Raw genomic sequence first — 21828 nt, forward strand, 5'->3', positions numbered from 1 at the left:
CACAGTCTGACCTAAGGGGTACGGTCGCTGCCCTCTGCAGCGTTGAGAGCAGACTGTAAGGGGCAGCGTGGCATCAGTGACGGGGGTAAGAGGTACTCAAAGTCTAAATACGATCTGAAGGATGAGCTGACTGCAAGTGGGGAAAAGCTGGAGGGAGGATATGAGAGAAGGAGAGTACAGGGTTGGGCCTGAGGAACTGGAAGGAGGGTGTTGCCATCTACTGAGATTAGGAGAAATGATCTTGAGGGAAGATCAGGAAGTTTGGTTTTAGACTGAATTTTGGGTACCTGATGGGCATCCAAGTGGAGACGTCAAGTAGGCAGCTGGATACATAAACATGGATTGTAGGGGGAAACCTGGGCTAGAGAGGTACAGTGGATAGATGGTGTTTAAAGCCATAAGACTCATGAGATGCCCAAGGGAGTAACCAACTAGAGGAGAAATGGGGCCCCTGGACTGAGTCCCAAGGCGATCACTGTGGACGAGGATCTAGCAGCAGAGAGTAGGAAGGGCCAGCCAGTGATGTACTAGGAAAACCAGGCGTGTTTTCTGTGGCTTCACGTGTACAGATTGCTAACAGTTACTGGCCACACGTGGGGCTTTTCTCCCCGCCTGCTCACTTCTAGGTTTATGGCTATGTTTCGAGGGTCAGGGATGCCTTCCCACTGACTACGGAGTAACTGAGGTTACCTGTGCATTAGTTACCCGGTATTCCTAGAGAGAGCCACTTATTAGTGGGTTAGTTGACAACAGGAATCTACTTTTACTCTTTTTTATGCATATAGGAGATTGCTAATATATCCCCCATGAAATTTAACTATAAATAATAGCCTAAGTCAAGAAGCTTCCCTTGCAAAATTGTTTTTAAGAGATTTCAAAATGACAAAATTCTTTCCCAATGAAAAATAACTGTTAAATTTTTTCTCCCCTGTGCTCTCTCTTACAAGTCTTGGCCAACAATGCACTTACACAACTGCCCTACACTAATAATGTCTTTCCTAAACTGTAACTTTGTTATAAGCTATAATTCAGTATGCATTTTGATGTTGCAGTATCTTTCTGAGTTTCTCCATAGGTCAATTCGTGGCTGCTTCAACCATCTAGAAGGGAGCTCTAGAAGTAGGCAAGAGAGCCTCTGGGTGACTGATAGCTAGCTCTTAGTGCAAGCACATTAATCCTGCAGGGAAGGTAAAAAGGCCTAATAGCCATGGGACCAAACAATATGTATAAAGCAAGATAGTAGGTTAGAGACATATATACCATGGAATATTACTCAGCCGTAAAAAGGAACAAAACTGAGTCATCTGTAGTGATGTGGATGGCCCTGGAGTCCGTCATACAGAGTAAAGTAAGTCACAAAGAAAAACAGATACCGTGTATTAACGCATATTTATGGAAACTAGAAAAATGGTACTGATGACCCTAGTGGCGGGGCAGGGCTAAAGACGCAGACGTAGAGAACGGACTTGTGGACACAGTGGGGGAAGGGGAGGGTGGGACGAATTGAGAGAAGCATTGACATATATACACTACCATGTGTAAAACAGACAGCTAGTGGGAAGCAGCCGCATAGCACAGGGAGATCAGCTCAGTGCTTTGTGACCACCTAGGGGGGTGTGATGGGGAGGGGATATAGGTATGCATATACCTGTGCAGCAGAAACTAACACAACATTGTAAAGCAATTTTAATCCAATAAAGATGTGGGAAAAGGAAAAGAGTGGTGAAAGCAGAAGCTCCCAGCAGTGTGGACCCATTAAGGGCCAGGCAACCCGCCCCAGACAGCTCATACATTCCCTTTCAAAGGGGTCACTGTTTTATGATCTACTGCAACAGAAGAGACTCAAAATAAAGACCCTGGTCATTTAAGAAGTTAACATATATTATGTAGTGCCTACAGTTTGTTTCTACCAAAACTAGTCAGTTAAGTTTAAGTGCTTAAATACATCATTTAGGAAATTCACTCATCATTCCTTAGATAAATCAGATGTTGCCTTACATACAGTTTTAGTGTTGCCAAGTCAATAACATCCTTAAGCTGCTTATAGGAAGCAGTTATTACAACTATTTACATGCAAATCATTTAAAACTGTTTGCAAAGCATAGGCTAAACATCCTCCCCCCAAATTCCATGTACTTTATAATTTATTTAGCAAACTCGTAGTTCTCAATTTATGCAACTAATGTCAAAAAGACTAAATGAGAGTGTATTTTATATTTCATTAAGAAATAAAGGTGAAGTTTAGATTTAAAACAGGAGTAATTCTTGAAGGCTGAATAACACAATAACTCTTGAAGACTGAGGTTTCCTCTCCTCTCCTCATCTTCCCATCTCAGTCAAGAACACAGCCACCTTCCCAGTTACTCAAGTTAAAAATTTAGGAGTCATCCTTGATTCTTCTCTTTGCAAGGTTTAATAAAATACTATTACTTCATCTAAGCTGCTGAAATATGTTATATATGGAACATAAACATACATGTATCTAAATTTACCTATATACATATGGAACACACATACATGCACGGAGTAAGACACTGCCTCTAAATAATAGTGGTAACCCAATGGAAACCAGTATCAAACTTCCCCCTTCTCCAAATACACAGACCCAGAAACACACACACTCATCATATTCTCCTTCACCCTTCCCATGCCCGTGGACATTCATTTATTGATTCCAATCTGTCCCCCAACAGTGTGGCTCAGGGCCACAGCATTGCGGAATGGGAATTCTGACTAGGGGGGAGTCGGCAGGGGGCAGGCAGTGTATTAATTCTGGAATAAGATGCAACTAGGGAGAGGGCGGGCCAGAAATAGGACAGAGAGGGAGTGCTTAAAACAGCAGGAAAGCACAGGGCTCCTGCAGAGAGGCCCCGGAATGGGGAAGATGCCACACAGAGCCAAATAGAAGAAGCCAAGTTCAGTCATCTGTTTCTAAATTTTGCTTAGGGCAGGCCCTGGCTCGAGGAAAGGAGAGAATGCTTTTTGCTAAGCTTCTGTTTGATGCCACAACCCTGGCCAGTAGCAGAGTTCCAGGGTTCAGCCACCTTAAGGAAAAATAAGCTCTTTACTAGTCTAGGAATAAAACCGCCATTTATCCCAATGCCTGGCACACGGCAGACACCAAGTCAGTGTTTACTGGATGAATAACGTACCTCTGGAAACTTCCAAGCTGCCCAGCCTCACTTCCCCCATTGCCCTCCTGTCATCCATACTCTGGCTGAACGGATTCCTCACTGTTCCCCATGCTGGCTGCCTCCAGTCCCACACTTCCCTCCTCTTGAAACGCCTTCCTCCTTTTGCCTTTTCACAGCCAAGTTCAAATGTCAACTCTTCCACGAAGCTCTCCCTGATCCCCGCAATTAGTAACAGTCCCTGACTCTGAGACCACTTTATCTGTCCCACTTTACAGCACTCTGAGTAATTATGTGCATGTCTTGTATCTTCTGCCAGAACAAAAGCCTCCCTTGAGGGGGATGACATGATGGTTGACTTTTCTATTTACTAAGGCTACACACATTTTCGGTTATATGAACACATGCTTCATTAACTACAGAAATAAGCCAAAAGAACAACATGCAATGAGGATTTTTTTTTCCCACTGTATATAAATATTGTTTTACTAATTAATATGATTTACCACCCTAATTCACTTGATGACCATGCAGGTTCTGATTCTACTTTGGTTTCTGAACACACTGCAGGGTACAGTGATCGATCCTGTCATCGGTCAGACACGTAACGAGTTCTTGTTACCACAGTCACACTCACCTCATTCGCTAAGGCAAAAGTTCCCCAGTGAATTGCCACAGATCTCTTCGTCTGCACATCAATGTGAATCTTCACAGCCTCTTCTGGGTCTACATGCTGGTATTTCATAAACCACCTGATAAAACACAGTAACTTATTAAATCTGGGCTTTTAAGTATACAATAAATTCTAATTGCTGCTTCATATAATCAACCTTTAACATTCTGCACAGGAATAAATCACAGTAGGCAAAACCATCTCCCTTCAGTCCACTTTTCTGCTGGAAAAAAATAAACAAAAATCTTTCTTGTACAAACGCTATACAGTAGATAATTCTCAAGCAAAACTTCCCTTTGAATAGGAGGATTTTGTTTCACATGTATTTTTATTTTACTGATGATTTATTCTGAAGATATCTTATTACCTTAAAAAGCAGATATTTTGCAATCCTGGTATGAATGAAAGAGATGGAATAATGGGTAAAGCACTAGAAATCAAAACTCCAGTTGCAAATAACCTTGCGGAAACAATTGTTTTTTAACGTGCTAAAGTGAAAAGGAAACAAAAATTAGTGTATAATTTGTAAGATCAGGAACAAAAAAAATCCAGTTACTATTCAAGGATTTTATTTAAATACCATACAACTGACGAGTGAGGCGCTTGGTTTGGCAAGAAGAAAGGCCCCATCAGGGGGACTAAACAGAGTTTAGCAACGTGAAAGGCTGCCCCATGCCTGGGAAGAGACGGCTCTGGAGGCAGGGGGCCTGGGCGTGAATCCCAGCTCTGCCAATTCCTGGGAGTGCCTTTGGAGATGCTTCAGTTTCTCCAGCTGCCACTTCCTGGTCTGTGAAATAGAAACGATGCCCACTTCACAAGGGTATTGTGAGGATGAAACAAGACAAAATGTATTCCAGGCATGAAGTACAGCAGCTACTTCATAGAATTCTTCCAAAAGAGTAGGGAGTTGACAAAGCCAGCACTTGCAGGAGAAAAAATTATTTCTGATACAAGAGTAGAATGTACTACATACAGGCAAATCCTTTGCTTGCCCAGCCAGCAGTTTATTTATTTATTTTTATAAATTTATTTTATTTATTTATTTTTGGCTGTGCTGGGTCTTTGTTGCTGCGCACCGGCTTTCTCTAGTTGCATCGAGCAGGGGCTGCTCTTCGTTGCAGTGTGCGGGCTTCTCATCGTGGTGGCTTCTTGTTGCAGAGCGTGAGCTCTAGGCGCGTGGACTTCAGTAGTTGCGGCATGCAGGCTTCAGTAGTTGTGGCTCGCAGGCTCTAGAGCACAGGCTCAGTGGTTGTGGCGCATGAACTTAGTTGCTCCGCGGCATGTGGGATCTTCCTGGACCAGGGCTCGAACCCGTGTCCCCTGCATTGGCAGGCGGATCCTTAACCACTGTGCCACCAGGGAAGCCCTCCAGCCAGCAGTTTAGAAGAGGAAAAACAACAGTGTGTTCACATTATATATATCCTGGGTCTGCTACTGGCAATGAACACTGCAGTGAAGATGAAGGGATCTGGATTCAGCAGAGGGGCTGCCGCACTTTGTAGAACACGTCATGGAAAAGTTCATCCATCTGCACAGCACAAGCGTTGTTATTTACTGTTAGGAGTTGCCGGGCCTGATGGGAGTCCCAAAACAAAGCCACTGTGTTCTCAACAAGAGATTAGAGAAGCATTTGTTCTGCTTTATCTCCTGACACTTAGAATTCAGGCCAAGATGAAAACAGTTTTGGCTGTTTCTCTCTATTGATTTTTTTTTTTTTTTTGCGGTACACGGGCCTCTCACTGTTGTGGCCTCTCCCGTTGCGGAGCACAGGCTCCGGATGCGCAGGCTCAGCGCCCATGGCTCACGGGCCCAGCCGCTCCACGGCATGTGGGATCTTCCCAGACCGGGGCACGAACCCGTGTCCCCTGCATCGGCAGGTGGACTCTCAACCACTGCGCCACCAGGGAAGCCCTCTATTGATTTTTTAAGAACTCCTACTTCAAATCAAAGGGATAGACATATTCCTTTTCATGTCTGAAATAAATTTAAAGTATTTACTCTGGTATACAAATTAAAATAAAAAGTTAAAATCCTAACCGACTTGGATAGAATGCCCGATGACAGGAGATCCCAAAAGTAAGGGTGAAAACATTCTAAGCAGATTATTAAAAATCGTTTTGGGTGTGATCATCTTACATTTATAGACTACTCTGAAGTTTTGTTGATAACAACATTTCTAAAACTTTAGTACTGGGGCTTCCCTGGTGGTCCAGTGGCTAAGACTCCAGGCTTCCAATGCACGGAGCATGGGTTCGATCCCCGGTCAGTGAACTAGGATCCCATGTGCCGTGCAGCACAGCCAAAAAATAATAAAATAAAAATAAAACTTTAGAACTGACTAGAGAACTGGAATACAGAGTAGAGGCTACTACAATTTAATTCTTTAGAGCAAATACTGTCCTCCCCATCCTTCTCCCACCTTAGTGACAAGACAGCTGCAGTGCAAGCAGCAAGGGGGAATTATGTGAGTGCATTTGCAGACTTCGGCTGTACACATTTTATCATCACCTGTATATGACAAGTCTATATTTCTACATATGAAAATTTTATTTTCACAATTTCACAAAATTTTATTTTCACAGTATATTAGATTTCACAATCTAATATACTAAGAACATATATTGAATAAGGATCAATACCATATAAAATTGATTTGTAAACAGGTTGACTGATGTTTTAAGAGGTTTCATTAGAATTCAGAATTAGAATTATGTGGAAAAGTGAAATTCAAGCACTACTATTGGCTTATAATAAGTTTTTAGTAAGGTAAAAATATCTAGTCCCTTAAATGAAGAAACTAGAAAAAAGGGAGAAATAAGCATTAATATACTTAGCAATGAAATGGTTTTGGTGAACTTAAAAAGTTAATGAAAAGTAAGTATAACAATCTGATGGAAACCAATGATCAGATTTGCTCAATTCATCTATGTATCAGTGTTCTGTTTGTAGGATCGCCTAAATGAAATGCCATCCTACATACCATTCTGTATGAGTCTGTGCGTGCACTTCAGAAACTAAAACATTTTTTAAATGAGCCCCTACTTTGTTACTTTTAGTGTTCATTTTCTCTTAACTTGTACATATCAACCAGAGTTGACTGAAATCTAACTGAATTCTTGGAAATCACTTCTTTTTTCCTTCAATCGGCAGTATTAAGGAAAACAGAGGCAGCGGATGGGTCTCCTGGGTCTCAAGTGCTCGTGTGACCTTTCTCTGCTCTGTGCTCTGAAGACAGGCAGTCAGTACAGAGAGGTGGTCAGTGGTGCAGCAATGTCTTTAGCAGACGAACCTCAGTGCTGCCTGCAGTAAGACGGTCACAAGGGACTGATGCTATAGGCCAAGCCCTTTTTCTCCACTAAACACAGGACAGGGCATGGGTGCATTCCACTCACGGAGAGTATCCTCCACGTGAAAGAAAGACCGGGAGTCAGGTTTGAGTACTGGCTGACAGGTTTAGCTTTAGCCAGAACAGGACACGGACTTCGGGCTATAGGCAGAGTAATTCTTTAAACCCTCGTCCTTTTTTCTTGGTAATATAATTTCAGTAACTACAATAATTATTCAACTGATATGACTGTAATGAAAGCATTTTAAAATTCAAAGAAAAATCTTAACTGACTCTGGCCCACCAACCCCCCACCCAATGTATAACAAAGTCCACCATTAAAACCACAGATTACTCGAGTCCAGTTAATTTATCATGTAGCAGGAGTGCCTGCTTTAGACATCTACATACCTCGGTTCATACGCTCCAATGGGAATCGCTGCAAGGTCAAAAGGTCCAAATCTTTTTCCTATCTCTTCAAAAGCAGAGCAATAACCAGTGTCTCCTGCGAAAAAAAATCGGTTCCAAGGCCCCAAGACAGACCAGCTGCCCCAGAGAACCCTGTTGTCATCCGTCAGAGTCCTTTTACACCAGTGCTGGGAAGGTGTGAACACAAACGTCACCTTATCGTGGCCGGGGACGCAGTTCTCCTCCCACCAGTCCAGCTCGATCACATTCTCACAGCCACATTTCTGCATCCAGTCCAGGAGCCCCAGAGGCACAAACCACCTCAGCTCGTTACCAAATCGCTCGTTCAGAGCAGTGACGGAACTGTAGTCCAGGTGGTCGTAGTGGTTGTGGCTGATGAGGACCGCGTCTATCTGGGGCAGTTCACCGACGGTGCAAGGGGGACGCCGGAACCGCCTGGGACCCACGTGCTGCGATGGGGAGGCCCGGGCGCTAAAGACGGGATCCGTGAGCAAGATGAGCTCATCCATTTCCACCATCACCGTCGCGTGTCCCAGCCACGTGACCCTTAAGCCAGCTTCCCTCACTCCAGCTTCTTCAGGGTCATCGATAAAATACGGCTTAAGCACTGGGAGTTCTTTATCAAGCTCCTACATATATGAAGAAAGAAAGAAAAGCAGCTATTGAAAAAAAAAAAGGTATTATATGCCATCATAAATACATTTTTGACCTAAATTATAGAGAGAAGGGTTATTTGGGGAGAACTGAAGTCATTCGATAAATGTGTTATTTTTGCTTTTCTCTTGAAGGTGCATACTTCTTTCTGAATCTGACTCAATAATCACTATATAGTGATGTAAGATGTTACTCCCAAATGCAACCAACAAAGGGAAAATTAAACTTAAAACTTTGAGTACTGCTGACTTTACGAAAGATTTTTCAAGGCTCTCTTCTGTAAGTGCCAGAAGTAGACCAACCGAGATGCAGTCCCTTTGCTACTGCTGTTTACTCAGCTGGTGCATTCGCTGCTGAAAACGGCCTCAGGAGGTCAGCCCCTAGAAATAGTAAAGAAAACTTCTGACCACATATGTGTAGATCGTGGATCTCACATGAACCTGACTTCCTGAGTACACAGAATTCAGAGCAGAGTACTGTGATGACTGCTGGGAAAGTCATGGGCGTAGATGGTTCTCATCGCTTACCTTTGAGGTTTTCTACCACTGATCAAACCAAAGCGCAACACGGTCCCTGCCCATGAGAAGATGATCGCTTTTGGGGGCAAACAGGTGTGAAACAATAACTACAACATAATGTGTTAAGTATTATTCCTTTGTTTATTCTTCATTTTATCCTTGGATTAAGCTGGACCAACAAGAAGCTGTGTTCTAGCGTCACAGTCCTGGCTTTTATAAAACTTTCATAAACTGTGCTTTGGTGTTAGGCCATACAGCTGCATGGAGGTCTCTTCCTTGTGAAACTTGCCGAGCATGTACCGTGGGGCTGGCTGTCTTGATGACTGGGTACCAGCCCACACCGACCCCACCTTCCCACACACCCCAGAAACACTGCTCTCGGTTCCCTGTAACAGGAAAAGCTCTTCTGCAGAGCAATTGGCTTTATTCCTTTGACTACCATTGGGAAAACTGACAATCCTGCTTTGACTTTTGCTTTGACAGGAAGTTCAGGGTAAAAGCTGAAGACTCCTCCAGCCCATATGCAGAAGGGAACAGGGCAGGGCACATCGCAGGGAACAATGGAACAGATTTCTATGCTAACCTCTTTCTTGGCTTTATTTTTCTACCCGAATTGTCCATTTGCTCTTGTACGTTTATCCATCTGGTTTTTTTACTGCTACATGTCTTTTTATAAGTTGCTGCAAATCAGTTTTGAAAAGACATGGTATTGACTAATTAAACAAAATACAAGGCATGCTGTAGCCCAGTAAGAAGGAATGAGGAGCCCAGCTGCGGAAGGCATTACAGACACAGTAACTTGTGTGCGTTCCTGAAGGATGGTGAGAAGTTCCTGATGCAGAGGAAAGGGGGAAGGGCATTTCAGGTGGAGAAAATGCCCGAGCACAGGCACAGAGCCACGCAGGAATGTGGCGCTCGGGGGCAGAAGACAAGCTGAAATCTGTAAAGGATCAGGACCGAGTAAAAGCCTGGAATCCCATGCTTCACCCAGAGACAGTGAGGAAGCATCGATAAGAAAAAAAAAAAAAAAAGACATGACCCCATTCATGTTTAGAGAAACCACTTTTCAAGTTTAAATGACGACCTGGGGTGTGTCACAATAGCTGCCAGAAGAGACAAAGAGCTGGACGAAGGAGACAGCAAAGGGCAGAGAGAGAGGGCAGATAGGGGAGATGCAGGTGAAGGGAAACTGAGAGGTCACTGAGCCGGTCCAAACAGGAAATGGGCCCAGAAGGTGGAGAATGACAAGATAGCTCTTAGCCAGCCTAAGCCTTAGTTTCCTCATCTGAAAAATGGGTATAATAATTGCACCTACATGTCATTACTGGGGGCTGAATTAGGAGAGGCTGGCACAGAGTAAGCCCTCTGCAAGTACTGCAAAAGAAGAAGGAAGCACGCCCCAACCCCGACAAGCAATCAGGCACCACCCCTATCGATCCCTTACATATTTACTTGTTTCCTTACTCATAGTTAAGAGTTAAGGTCCGAGTTAAGATCCTAAGTAACATCTAGGCATGTTCAAGTCCTCCTGATGGCTCACCCATCTTCCTTCAACTCATTCCACACACTAGAGCCACTCAAACACTTTTCTTACGGCGTAAGTCTCTCCCCTGCTGAAAAATCGTCACTGGTTCTGTACTGCTTGGCAAAGCACGTCTCACCTCCTTAGCCCAGCGGTAAGCCTGTGGGTGAACTGCCGCTCCTCCTTTCCAGCTGTTTCACTCAGTTCCTGCACACGGCTCTGTGTTTCCCCCAACACTGGGACTGCACCTCGCTCCCAGCCTGAGCTTGGGAGCCCGGCATGACACTGACCCTCTTTCTTCTCTCTCTCATCCCTTCGAGACCTTAATCACATCGCACGCCCGTCACGGAGCCAGCCCTGAGTCCACAGCCGGCAGTGGTCTCTCCCTCTCCACTCCCATGCCACCCTTTGCACACCGTCTCTGGATGTTCTGCTCGTTACCCTGGTTCACTGCACACAGGATGCAGCCCATGTCTTATTCAACTTGGAGTCATTCACAGTGCCTGCTTCAACGACTGATACACAGCCTGCACGATAAAATTTGTTGAATGGATGAGTGAATGAATTTTTCAACTCGGTTCTCAAAGCTGGTAGTTAGGGTTGGTGAACAAATGCCATACGGTGTGCTGATCAAGAATTATGGAAGAAAGGAGAGGGAATGAGTATCACTTGAGTCCCTAGCATGTGTTAGGCTTCATACGAGGCACACGATGATGATGCAGCGTTATCTAATGTATCAAGTACTTTCGTATAACACAAAATACATGCATGGAGTGCTTACCGTGTGCTAGAAACTGTGCTAACTGCTTCATAAAATTTTTTTCATTTAATACCAGAATGCTGGAGGTAGGTGTTATTAACTCTCCCCCTTTTACAGACAAAAAAACAGAGAAGTTACAGCATTCACACGAGGGCACGCCGCCTGCCTCCACACATTCTGCCTCACGCCACTAGACTTACTCCCAAGTATTCTCATTTAATACATATTTTTTAAAAACACAAGTACAGGCATACCTTGTTTTATTGCGCTTCACAGATACTGCGGTGTTTTTTTGTTTTGTTTTGTTTGTTTTTTTACAAATTGAAGGTTTGTGGCAACCTTGCATTGTCAGATGATGGTTAGCATTTTTTAGCAATAAAGTATTTTTAATTAACTACAGTATATGCAAACATAACTTTCATATGCACTGAGAAACCAAAAAATTGGTGTGACTGGTTTTACTTGCAGTGGTCTGGAACTGAACCCGCAATATCTCCAGGGTGAGTCCGTAACAGCCTGGCAATCAGGTCGGGGAGAATCAGAGGTGGATTACTGTGGACACAAAGACACTTTTAGAGGTGACGGATATGTTCATTTTCTTGATCATGGTGATCATTTTGCAGGTTTATACAGATATCCAAACTTGCCAGATTTTACTTTTTGAATATGTGGAGCTTCTATTATGTTAATAAAACTATAAAAAATTTAAGTAGCATCATGTTTAAACAGTGCATCAAAACATCTGAAACAAAACTCCCTGAAAATTGTTGCATTTTCTTTTTGCTCTAAGTTTAAAAGTCATTTTAAAGTTTAATATCTGGCATTATCCACTGACAACTGAGAGGAAACGAAACCTTGAGCACCTCTGGCAGCCTCAACTTGTTCTCCAAACGCAGTACTAACAGGTAAAGTGTGGAAAGAAGCCCATCACAAAGGATCATACACTGTGCGCTCCTATTTATATGAAGTTTCCAGAATAGGCAAATCCATAGAGACGGAAAATACGTTAGTGATTTCCAGGGGCTGGAGAACTGGGGGGTGATGACTAAGGACACAGGGTTTCTTTTGGGATAATAAAAGTGTATTAGATTGTAGTGACGGTTGCACAACTCTGAATGTACTGAAAAACTGCCAAATTGTACACTTTAACCAGGTCAATTGTATAATACGGGAATTATATCTCAACAAAGCTGTTTTTTAAAAAAGGTAAACGTCTGACAAGAGATCTGAATTAAGCAGTCACACTTTTCTTCAAGGTCCTTTCCTCATGCTATATTGTTTCTAAGCCCATCCATCGCAAAAGAGTAGCTTATTTTAAAGAATTTGATCTCTAACACTACTGGCCCAGAAACTCAAAGAAATAGTGTCTACAATTGAGATTCCAAAAAGAAAAGTTTTTTACTTTTTATCCTAATCAGAGTTTGAAAAAGTATGTAGAGTGGGGAAATTCTTTTTTATTTAAAGAAATCAAGCACCCACTTGGCATTTTTCTTTACTAGATCCAGATTTTTCTTGGCTGGTCCTCCTTTTTTAAAGCTACAAGTGGGAAAATCCCTAAGCCTGTTATTAACCTGTACTCTAGTTAATGTTTCAGTTTTCTTGGGGAAAGGGAAAAATCCCAACATTTATTCAACCACTACTCTGCCAGATGCTTTAAGTACATTGTCATCTAACTCTGTGAAGCAGATGTTACTGCCATTTCACAAAAAACCAGACCAAGGCAGAGGGTCACTAAGACACTTGCCAAGGTCATACAACAAGTAAGTGTCCAATCAGGAGTGGAATCAAGGTCTTCTGACTCTCAAGACCCTCTCTCTTCATTAAACCATAACTCTTTCCATGGCATAGATAATGTTAACTTCCAAACAATGAAACCCACATTCTTGTTAATATACTTATTAAGTGTATGTGTTTGTGTACATGAATGAGACAGAAAGATTCGACAAAAATTTGTTCAAACCATACTTTCTAAAAAAAAAAAAATCACTTTTAAAGAGGACTTGAGTTAATCCTTTTCTTCCAACTGAAAGTATTTTTGTACTGTTTTAGGAAACTTTAATATCTGTACTTTTCAACTCATATTTAAGATTTAAATAAAAAATATTTGTTTTTCATATTTATTTTGATGATATATGTGAACAGTGAATAGACATTGATTTTACCAAAATACCACCGATTCAATTAAATATGCATGCTAATGTTTCATATTTTTGCCATACTATCCGTATTAGGAGTACAAGATCCATCAAAATGGCTTAATATTTTTAAACTCCTCCTTGATTATAAAAGAAAATGTGCCTTATAAAATATTTGGAAAATATAAAGAAGAGTAGCCATCCATTATATTCATGTGCAGAGATTATAACCACTGTTAAACATTATGCTTTTTTTTTTTTTTTTTTTTGGCTGTGTTGGGTCTCCATTTCTGCGTGAGGGCTTTCTCTAGTTGTGGCAAGCGGGGGCCACTCCTCATCGCGGTGCGTGGACCTCTCACTATCGCGGCCTCTCTTGCTGCAGAGCACAGGCTCCAGACGCGCAGGCTCAGTAGTTGTGGCTCACGGGCCTAGTTGCTCCACGGCATGTGGGATCCTCCCAGACCAGGGCCTGAACCCGTGTCCCCTGCACTAGCAGGCAGACTCTCAACCACTGTGCCACCAGGGAAGCCCCATTATGCTATTTTTATGCACAGTTCTATTTTTATGCATGGTTAAGATCATAGGATATTCATATTTTCTACTCTTTTTTTAAATTTCATATTATGATATTTTCACCCATCACATAAAAAAGTGAAACACATACTGATTTAAAAATGAAACAAATTCTTGAGGAAACCTGTCAGAAAGCAAAACAAAAAAATAAAAAGAAATGAAATACAGGGGAAATAAAGTTACAGAGGGTTAATCTAGGAGATCCAAAATATAATCAGTAGTTGTTTTACAATGAAAAGATGGAGGGAAGGAAATTTTCAAGGAAATAGACAAGAAAATTTCCTAGAACTGAAGGCAACAGATTTTTACATCTAAAGGGCCCACCAGGCATTGAGCATGATAAATAAAGAACCACACGTCATGAAACTTCAGAACATTGGTGCCAAAGAGATGATCCTCAGAGTTTCCACAGAGGAAATAAAGGTCCCACACAAAGGATCAAGAATGGCACTGAACTGCTCTAAAGCAATACTAAAAAGAAGGTCATGGAGGTAATACTTTCAAATTCTGAGAGAAAACTGTTTGCAAACTAAAATTCCATTACCCACACTATCAATCAATAATGAGAATAAACTCAGCCATAAAAAAGAACGAAATAATGCCATGTGCAGCATCATGGATGCAACCAGAGATTATCATACTAAGTGAAGCAAGTCAGAAAGAGAAACACAAATACCATATGATATCCCTTATATGTGGAATCTAAAATATGGCACAAATGAACCTATCTACAAAACAGAAAAAGACTCACATATATAGAGAACAGACCTGTGGTTACCAAAGGGTAGGCGGGTAGGGGAGCCAAGGACTGGGAGTGTGGGATTAGCAGATGTAAACTATTATATAGGATGGATAAACAACAAGGTCCTACCGTAGAGCACAGGGAACTATATTCAGTATCATATGCTAAATCATAATGGAAAAGAATATAAAAAAAGAATGTCTATGTGTATAAATGAGTCACTGCTGTACAGCAGAGATTGGCACAGCATTGTAAACCAGCTATACTTTAATTTAAAATAAAGAGTGAGAATAAAGACATTTTAGACAAGCAAGATCCCAAAAAACTGACGTCCCGTGTACCCCCTTCTCAGGAAGCTCATTAAGAGTACGCTCCACCAAGTGGTTGAGAGTCCGCCTGCCGATGCAGGGGATACGGGTTCGTGCCCCGGTCTGGGAGGATCCCATATGCCGCGGAGCGGCTGGGCCCGTGAGCCATGGCCGCTGGGCCTGTGCATCCGGAGCCTGTGCTCTGCAACGGGAGAGGCCACAACAGTGAGAGGCCCGCGTACCGCAAAAAAAAAAAAAAAAAAGAGTACGCTCCACCAAAAGGAGAAAATATCCAAGATGGGGAACAGGTGGGATGCAGGAAACAGGGCCACAGTGAAGAGGGAAAGGGGCCCAGGAGGACGGTGAGGGAGAGCCCGGAAGGAAGCCACAGAGAGCCTGGAGGGCATCAGCCCAGATTAGAGCCTGGTGCTGAAAACCTCCTGAAGGTCTCCCCCTCAGGAAAATGGTCCTGAGAAGCCATGGGAAGGAAGGAAATGATTAGTCATAAAGACATAGAAAGTTCAACAGATGAAAAAAGAGGGATCATTAACCTCAGAGGGAAAAGTACGTAAGACAGGAGACATGGCCATACTACATTACTTGGTTCATCAATGAAAAATACTGACATAGTCACAATAATGTAAAAAGTAAGGGGAAAGCTCAAGTAGAGAAGCACAGGTGAGATGGGGAGGGGTACAGAGTGGGTTACATCTGATAGTAATGTGGAGGCCCACAGAAAAACAAACACTGCGTGATTCCACATATCTGAGGGATCTAAAATAGTCAAACTCATAGAATCAAGGAGTGGAATGGTGGTTGCCAGGGGCTGGCGGGGAGAGGAACGTGGGGAGTTACTATCAGTGGGTTACTATCAGCTTCACTTCAGCAAGATGGGGAAGCTCCAGGGATCTGCTGTACAACATGGTCCCTGTAGGCAACAATAATGCATTGTACACTGACAAGTTTAAGATGGTAGATAGATCTCATGTTAAGTGTTCATACCACAATAAAAAGAAAAGAAATATGAAGACAAAATCCAAAGGAAATAAAGGGGCCTGGGTGGCAGAGGCTGGTTAGGGGACTGGTATTTATCTTATAAGCCTGTCAGTACTATGATATTTTTTTAAAAACCTGTATACATGCATTTCTTCCCCTCGATAAAAATTAAAAAGCAACCTGCTGGCCTACTACAGTACAAATATAAAATAATTGGTACGTATCATTTTTTCACAGGGCATCCTATTCTTCAATATCATACACCTAAAGAATGCATGAGATTTTCAAAGTACTTGCATGTGTCACATGAATCTCAAAACAATCCTCGTCACCGAAACTCTCTTATCCTAACTTCATAGATCCCTCCCCCCACCCCCCCCAAAAAAAGAGTTCCTTGAGGGACTGTGACAGGATTCCTGAGCCTGAGCCTGGTTCCCAGACTCCTGGTGAACCAGGCCATGCTGTGCAGCCTCAGTCCCGTGTCTCTCTCCTACTCCAATATGACTGTCCCTCTCACTTCTACAGCAGTAACTGATAAGGATGGCCTCCTTCCACTAATGAAACTCGGAGGTGCCTGCCTCCCTCCCTCTTTGAAGTTCTCCAACCTCCTTTCTCCTAACTATTGGAGACTATCATCAACACTAACAATCAGAGAAGGTCACTGAGCCACTGCAAGAGCACAAAGCACATGAACAACTTGAAGCCTGTGAGCGGGCCCACTGCTCCAATGACCCAGAAAAGGCAAATATCCGGAACGAAGTCCTGTTTTCTAACCAGGCAATGCAATTGTGTAGCTCTGCTAATAGCACATTTTCACGTTGTTTAGAGCTGTTCTATTAGTTATTTTATACTTTAATCACGTTTTTTCTAGAACACTTTCATATTCATATACCTAAACATAACATACTATAATGATGTAAATTCCATTATATATAGTCATCATAACCCTATATATATCATATTACCCTCTTCTTCCAAAACAATAATTTGAAGATCTGTATTATTAAACTCTAGCATCCCAATATCTAATTAAAATAATTTCGAGAAATCTGATTAAATTCTGAACTGGCCCAACGATCTGAAGTAAGTATTCTTTACATAGTCTTTAAATTTTTTTAAATGAATAACTCTATCACACTTAGCAGTTCATAAAAATTAATAATCTGGGCAACTTAAAGGGATAAAGTATGGACTTATAGTTATCTATGAAAATAACAGAAGTCAACATGCATTTAATCTAGTTCTAGGCTTTTATTGGAAACAAGGGGAAACAGGATGTAGGTAAATGATAAGAAAGAAGATAAAAATTGGATTAAGGGGACTTCCCTGGTGGTGCAGTGGTTAAGAATCCGCCTGCCAATGCAGGGGACACGGGTTCGAGCCCTGGTATGGGAAGATCCCACATGCCGTGGAGCAACTAAGCCCGTGCACCACAACTACTGAGCCTGAGCTCTAGAGCCCTCGAGCCACAACTACTGAGCCCGCGTGCCACAACTACTGAAGCCCGAGTGCCTAGAGCCCGTGCTCCGCAGCAAGAGAAGCCACAGCAATGAGAAGCTGCACATTGAAACGAAGAGTAGCCCCCGCTCGCCACAACTAGAGAAAGCCAGCGTGCAGCAACGAAGACCCAACACAGCCAAAAATAAATTTAAAAAAAAATTGGATTAAGACAAATGAGTCTTCTCTCTTACATGATGCCGCACCTGTTTAAATGCGTTCATATTGAGCCTTCTTTTTGACATTTTCTAAAAAAAACTGCCTTAAAAAAAAAGCTTACACTTCATTAAAGAATGCAGTTCTCACCCTTTTCTGCCTTATTATTCCTCAAAGCACTAATCATCTTCCTTTTCTGCCTTATTATTCCTTTTCCTTCCTTTTCTGCCTTATTATTCCTCAAAGCACTAATCATCTTTCAATATTCCACATCATTTACTTGACTATTGTCTCTCTTCCAATAAACCTAACTTCCAAGGAGGCCAGGTTTCCTTTCTGCCTTGTTCATGGCTGTATCTCTTGCACCTACAACAGTGGAGTTTAAGAACCACTCATAAGCCACAATCACCCTGATACCAAAACCAGAAAAAGATACTACAAAATAGAAAATTACAGGCCAATATCACTGAAAAACATAGTTGCAAAAATCCTCAACAAAATACTATCAAACTGAATCTAACAATCCATTAAAAACATCACTCAATATGATCAAGTGGTATTTATCCCAGGGATGCAAGGATCTTCAGTATCTCAAATCAATCACTGTGATACACCACATAAACAAACTGAAGAATAAAAACCATATGATCATCTGAATAGATGCAGGAAACGTTTGACAAAATTCAACACCCATTTATGATAAAAACTCTCCAAAAAGTGGTCATAGAGGGAACCTACCTAAACATAATAAAGGCCATATATGACAAACGCACAGCTAATATCATTCTCAACAGTAAAAGCTAAAAGCATTTCCCTCAAGACCAGGAAAAAGACAAGGATGTCGACTCTTGCCACTTTTATTCAACATAGTTTTGGAAGTCCTAACAATGGCAATCAGAAAAGAAAAGGAAATGAATCCAAACTGGAAAAGAAGTACAACTGCCACTGTTTGCAGATGACATGATATCATACATAGAAAATCCTAAAGATGCTACCAGAAAACTACTAGAGCTCATCTATGAATTCAGTAAACTGCAGGATACAAAATTAATACACAGAAATTTCTTGCATTACTAACACTAAAAATGAAAGATCAGAAAGACAAATTAAAGAAACGATCATATTTACCATCACATCAAAAAGAATAAACTACCTAGGAATAAACCAACCTAAGGAGGCTAAAGGCCTGTACTCTAAAAACTATAAGACGTTGATGAAAGAAATTGAAAATGACACAAACAGATGGAAAAATATACCATGTGGTTGGATTAGAACCATCAGTAGTGTCAAAATCACTATAATACCAAAGGCAATCTACAGATTCAATACAATCACAACCAAATTGCCAATGGCATTTTCACAGAACTTGAACAAAAATTTTTTTTAATTTGTATGGAAACAAAAAAGACGGAGAATACAAAAACCAATCCTTAGAAAAACGGAGATGGATGAATCAGACTCCCTGACTTCAGACTATACTACAAAGTTACAGTCATCAAAAAAGTATGGTACTAGCACAAAAACAGAAACATAAATAAATAGAAAAGAAGAGAAAAACCAGAAGTGAACTCAAGCACCAATTAATCTACCAAAGAAGGCAAGACTATACAATGGAAAAAAGGCAGTCACTTCAATAAGTGGTGCTGGGAAAACTGGAAAACTACATGTAAAAGAGTAAAACAAGAACATTCTCTAACACCATACATAAAAAAGAACTCTAGGGGTTTCCCTGGTGGTGCAGTGGTTGACAGTCCACCTGCCGATGCAGGGGACACGGGTTCGTGCCCCGGTCCGGGAGGATCCCACATGCCATGGAGCGGCTGGGCCCATGAGCCATGGCCGCTGAGCCTGTGCATCTGGAGCCTGTGCTCTGCAACCGGAGAGGCCACAGCAGTGAGAGGCCCGCGTACCGCAAAAAAAATAATAATAATAAAAAAGAACTCAAAATAGATTAAAGACCTAAATGTGAGAACAGGCACTATAAAATTCTTAGACATAAACATAGCCAGAATTGTTTGACAAAAATCAGAGCAGTATCTTTCCGGATCCACCTTCTAGAGTAATGAAAATAAACACAAAATAAAAAGGAGGATATAATAAAAGTTAAAAGCTTTTGAATAGCAAAGTAAATCATGAACAAAAAGACAATCCACAGAATGGAAGAAAATATTTGCAAATGAAGTATGAACAAAAGGATTAATCTCCAAAATATACAAAGAGCTCATGAGGCTCTAAATCAAACAAATAACCCAGTCAAAAACAGGGGAAGAAGATCTAAATTTGACAATCTCCAAAGAACACATAGAGATGAACAAAAACCACATGAAAAGATGCTAAAATCCCTAATTATTACAGACATGAAAACCAAAACTACCATGAGGTATCACATACCACCAGGCAAAATGACCATCATCCAAGGTCAATAAGCAATACACACTGAAGAGAGCGTGGAGAAAAGGAAATCCTCCTAGGCTGTTGATGCAAATGTAACCCAGTAACAGCCACTATGGAGAACAATATAGAGGTTCCATAAAATATTAAATTTGAGGGACCACATGATCCAGCAATCCCACTACTAGGTGTGTATCTGGAAAAAACATATTTGAAAAGACATACACTCCAAAATTCATTGCACCACTATTTAAGATAGCAATGAAATGAAAGCAACCAAAATATCCATTGACAGAGGACTGGATAAAAAAGATGTGGAACATAAAAAGGTTATTACTCACCCATAAAAAGAATGAAATAATGCCATTTGCAGCAACATGGATGGACCTGAAGGTGACAATACTAAGTGAAATAAGCCAGAGAAAGACAAATAGCATATGATATCACCTACAGGTGAGATCTAAAAATTGATACAAATAACCAAATTTACAAAACGGAAACAGACTCGCGGACTTAGAACTAACGAACATATGGTTACCAAAGGGGAAAGGTGGGGCTGGAGGGATACCTTAGGAGGTTGGGATTAACACCTGCATACTAATATCCATAAAATAGATCTACTAATATCCATCAAAGATCTACTGTCTAACACAGGGAACGCTACTCAACAATCTGAAAGAACTTATATAGGAAGGGTCCGAAAAAGAGTAGATATGTGTCTCTGTTTACCTGAATCAAGCTGCTTAAAGCTAAAACAAACACAACACTGTAAAGCCACTATACTCCAATATAAACTAAATGTTAAATTAGAAAACAAAAACGAAATGCCTACAACATTCTCCTCGGGCCTTGGGACCCAGGCAGCTTCACATCCCTGGAGCCCGAGCAGCCTTGGTTTCCAAAGGCTGGATGGCATGGGGGTGAGGAAGGATGTGCCAGCAAATGAGCTCTCCTTGGACCTGCAGTGCCTGATCCCTTCGGGATGGACCACAATCTCCAGATCCATGATGGACCTCTGACAGCAAGGCCAAGCCTAGTGCAGCCAAAGGATGGTGGACCCTCTGGGCCGGAAGAGCTCTGAAAAGTCACCTGGTCCCCATGTCTCCTGGTGCTGAGGTTCCCACCTCCAGCCTCCTTCCGCAGAGTCACCCCACCTATGGATGCCAGCACCCTCAGCACAGGGCTTTGGCAGGGATTGGGATTTGTCCCAGGGGGAAAGGGAAGGGGGTGGAAGTATTGAGACACAAGTCCTTGAGTGTCTGTTCTGGCACATTCCACTCATTTAAAACCCAGCAGCAGGACTTTGCCTAAGCCTCTCATTGCCCAAGTAACCAGAGTTGGGCAACCAGAAATGCTGCTGCCTTGTTTCCTGGAATGACAACTTTAAAACCAGTGCTTATGGGCACTTCACATTCACAAGGCCTGTGAGGCTTAAATGAACAACGCCCTCTAGAAATGTAGTGTGGTAGGTGATCGAAAGAGAATTCAAAACAGAGCCGGCTTTCAATAAGCCCATTTCAGGAGGTAAATTTTACTCACGAGGTTTTTTCTTGTTTTGTTTTGTTTTTTAAAGCACATAAAAAGATGCTTAACATCGCTCATTATCATAGCACATCAAAACTACAAGGAGGTATTACCTTGTACCAGTTACAGTGGACATCATTAAAAAGTCAACAAACAGCAAATCCTTGAGAGTGCGTACGGAAAAGGAATGCTCCTATGCTGTTGGTGGGAACATAAACTGGTAACAGCCACTATGCAGATCAGTATGAAAGTTCCTTTAAAAACTAAAATAAATCTACCATATGATCCAGCAATCCCACTCCTGGGCATATATCCAGAGAAAACCGTACTTTGGAAAGACACATGCACCCCAATGTTCATTGTAGGGCTATTTTCAATAGCCAAGTTGTGGAAGCCACCAAATTGTCCACCAGCAGACGAATGCATAAAGAAAATGTGGTACATATATACAAGGGAATATTAGCCATAAAAAAGAATGAAACAATACCATTTGC

General features: G+C 41.8%; 1 protein-coding gene across 4 annotated transcripts in view; it reads right to left on the reverse strand.

Moving 5' to 3' along the window:
* The window catches only part of NAPEPLD (N-acyl phosphatidylethanolamine phospholipase D), an 80197-nt gene that overhangs the window by 4583 nt on the left and 53786 nt on the right, over positions 1-21828 (reverse strand). For all 4 annotated transcript variants that reach the window (XM_060108149.1, XM_060108148.1, XM_060108146.1 and 1 more), the window contains 2 exons: positions 7541-8187; positions 3769-3883 (listed from right to left, as the gene is read on the reverse strand). In XM_060108149.1, the coding sequence (XP_059964132.1) occupies positions 3769-3883; positions 7541-8187 (762 nt within the window). The remainder of the gene's footprint in view (positions 1-3768; positions 3884-7540; positions 8188-21828) is intronic.

The sequence above is a fragment of the Mesoplodon densirostris genome, chromosome 9, assembly GCF_025265405.1.
Source record: "Mesoplodon densirostris isolate mMesDen1 chromosome 9, mMesDen1 primary haplotype, whole genome shotgun sequence".
In the NCBI taxonomy this organism is placed as follows: domain Eukaryota; kingdom Metazoa; phylum Chordata; class Mammalia; order Artiodactyla; family Ziphiidae; genus Mesoplodon; species Mesoplodon densirostris.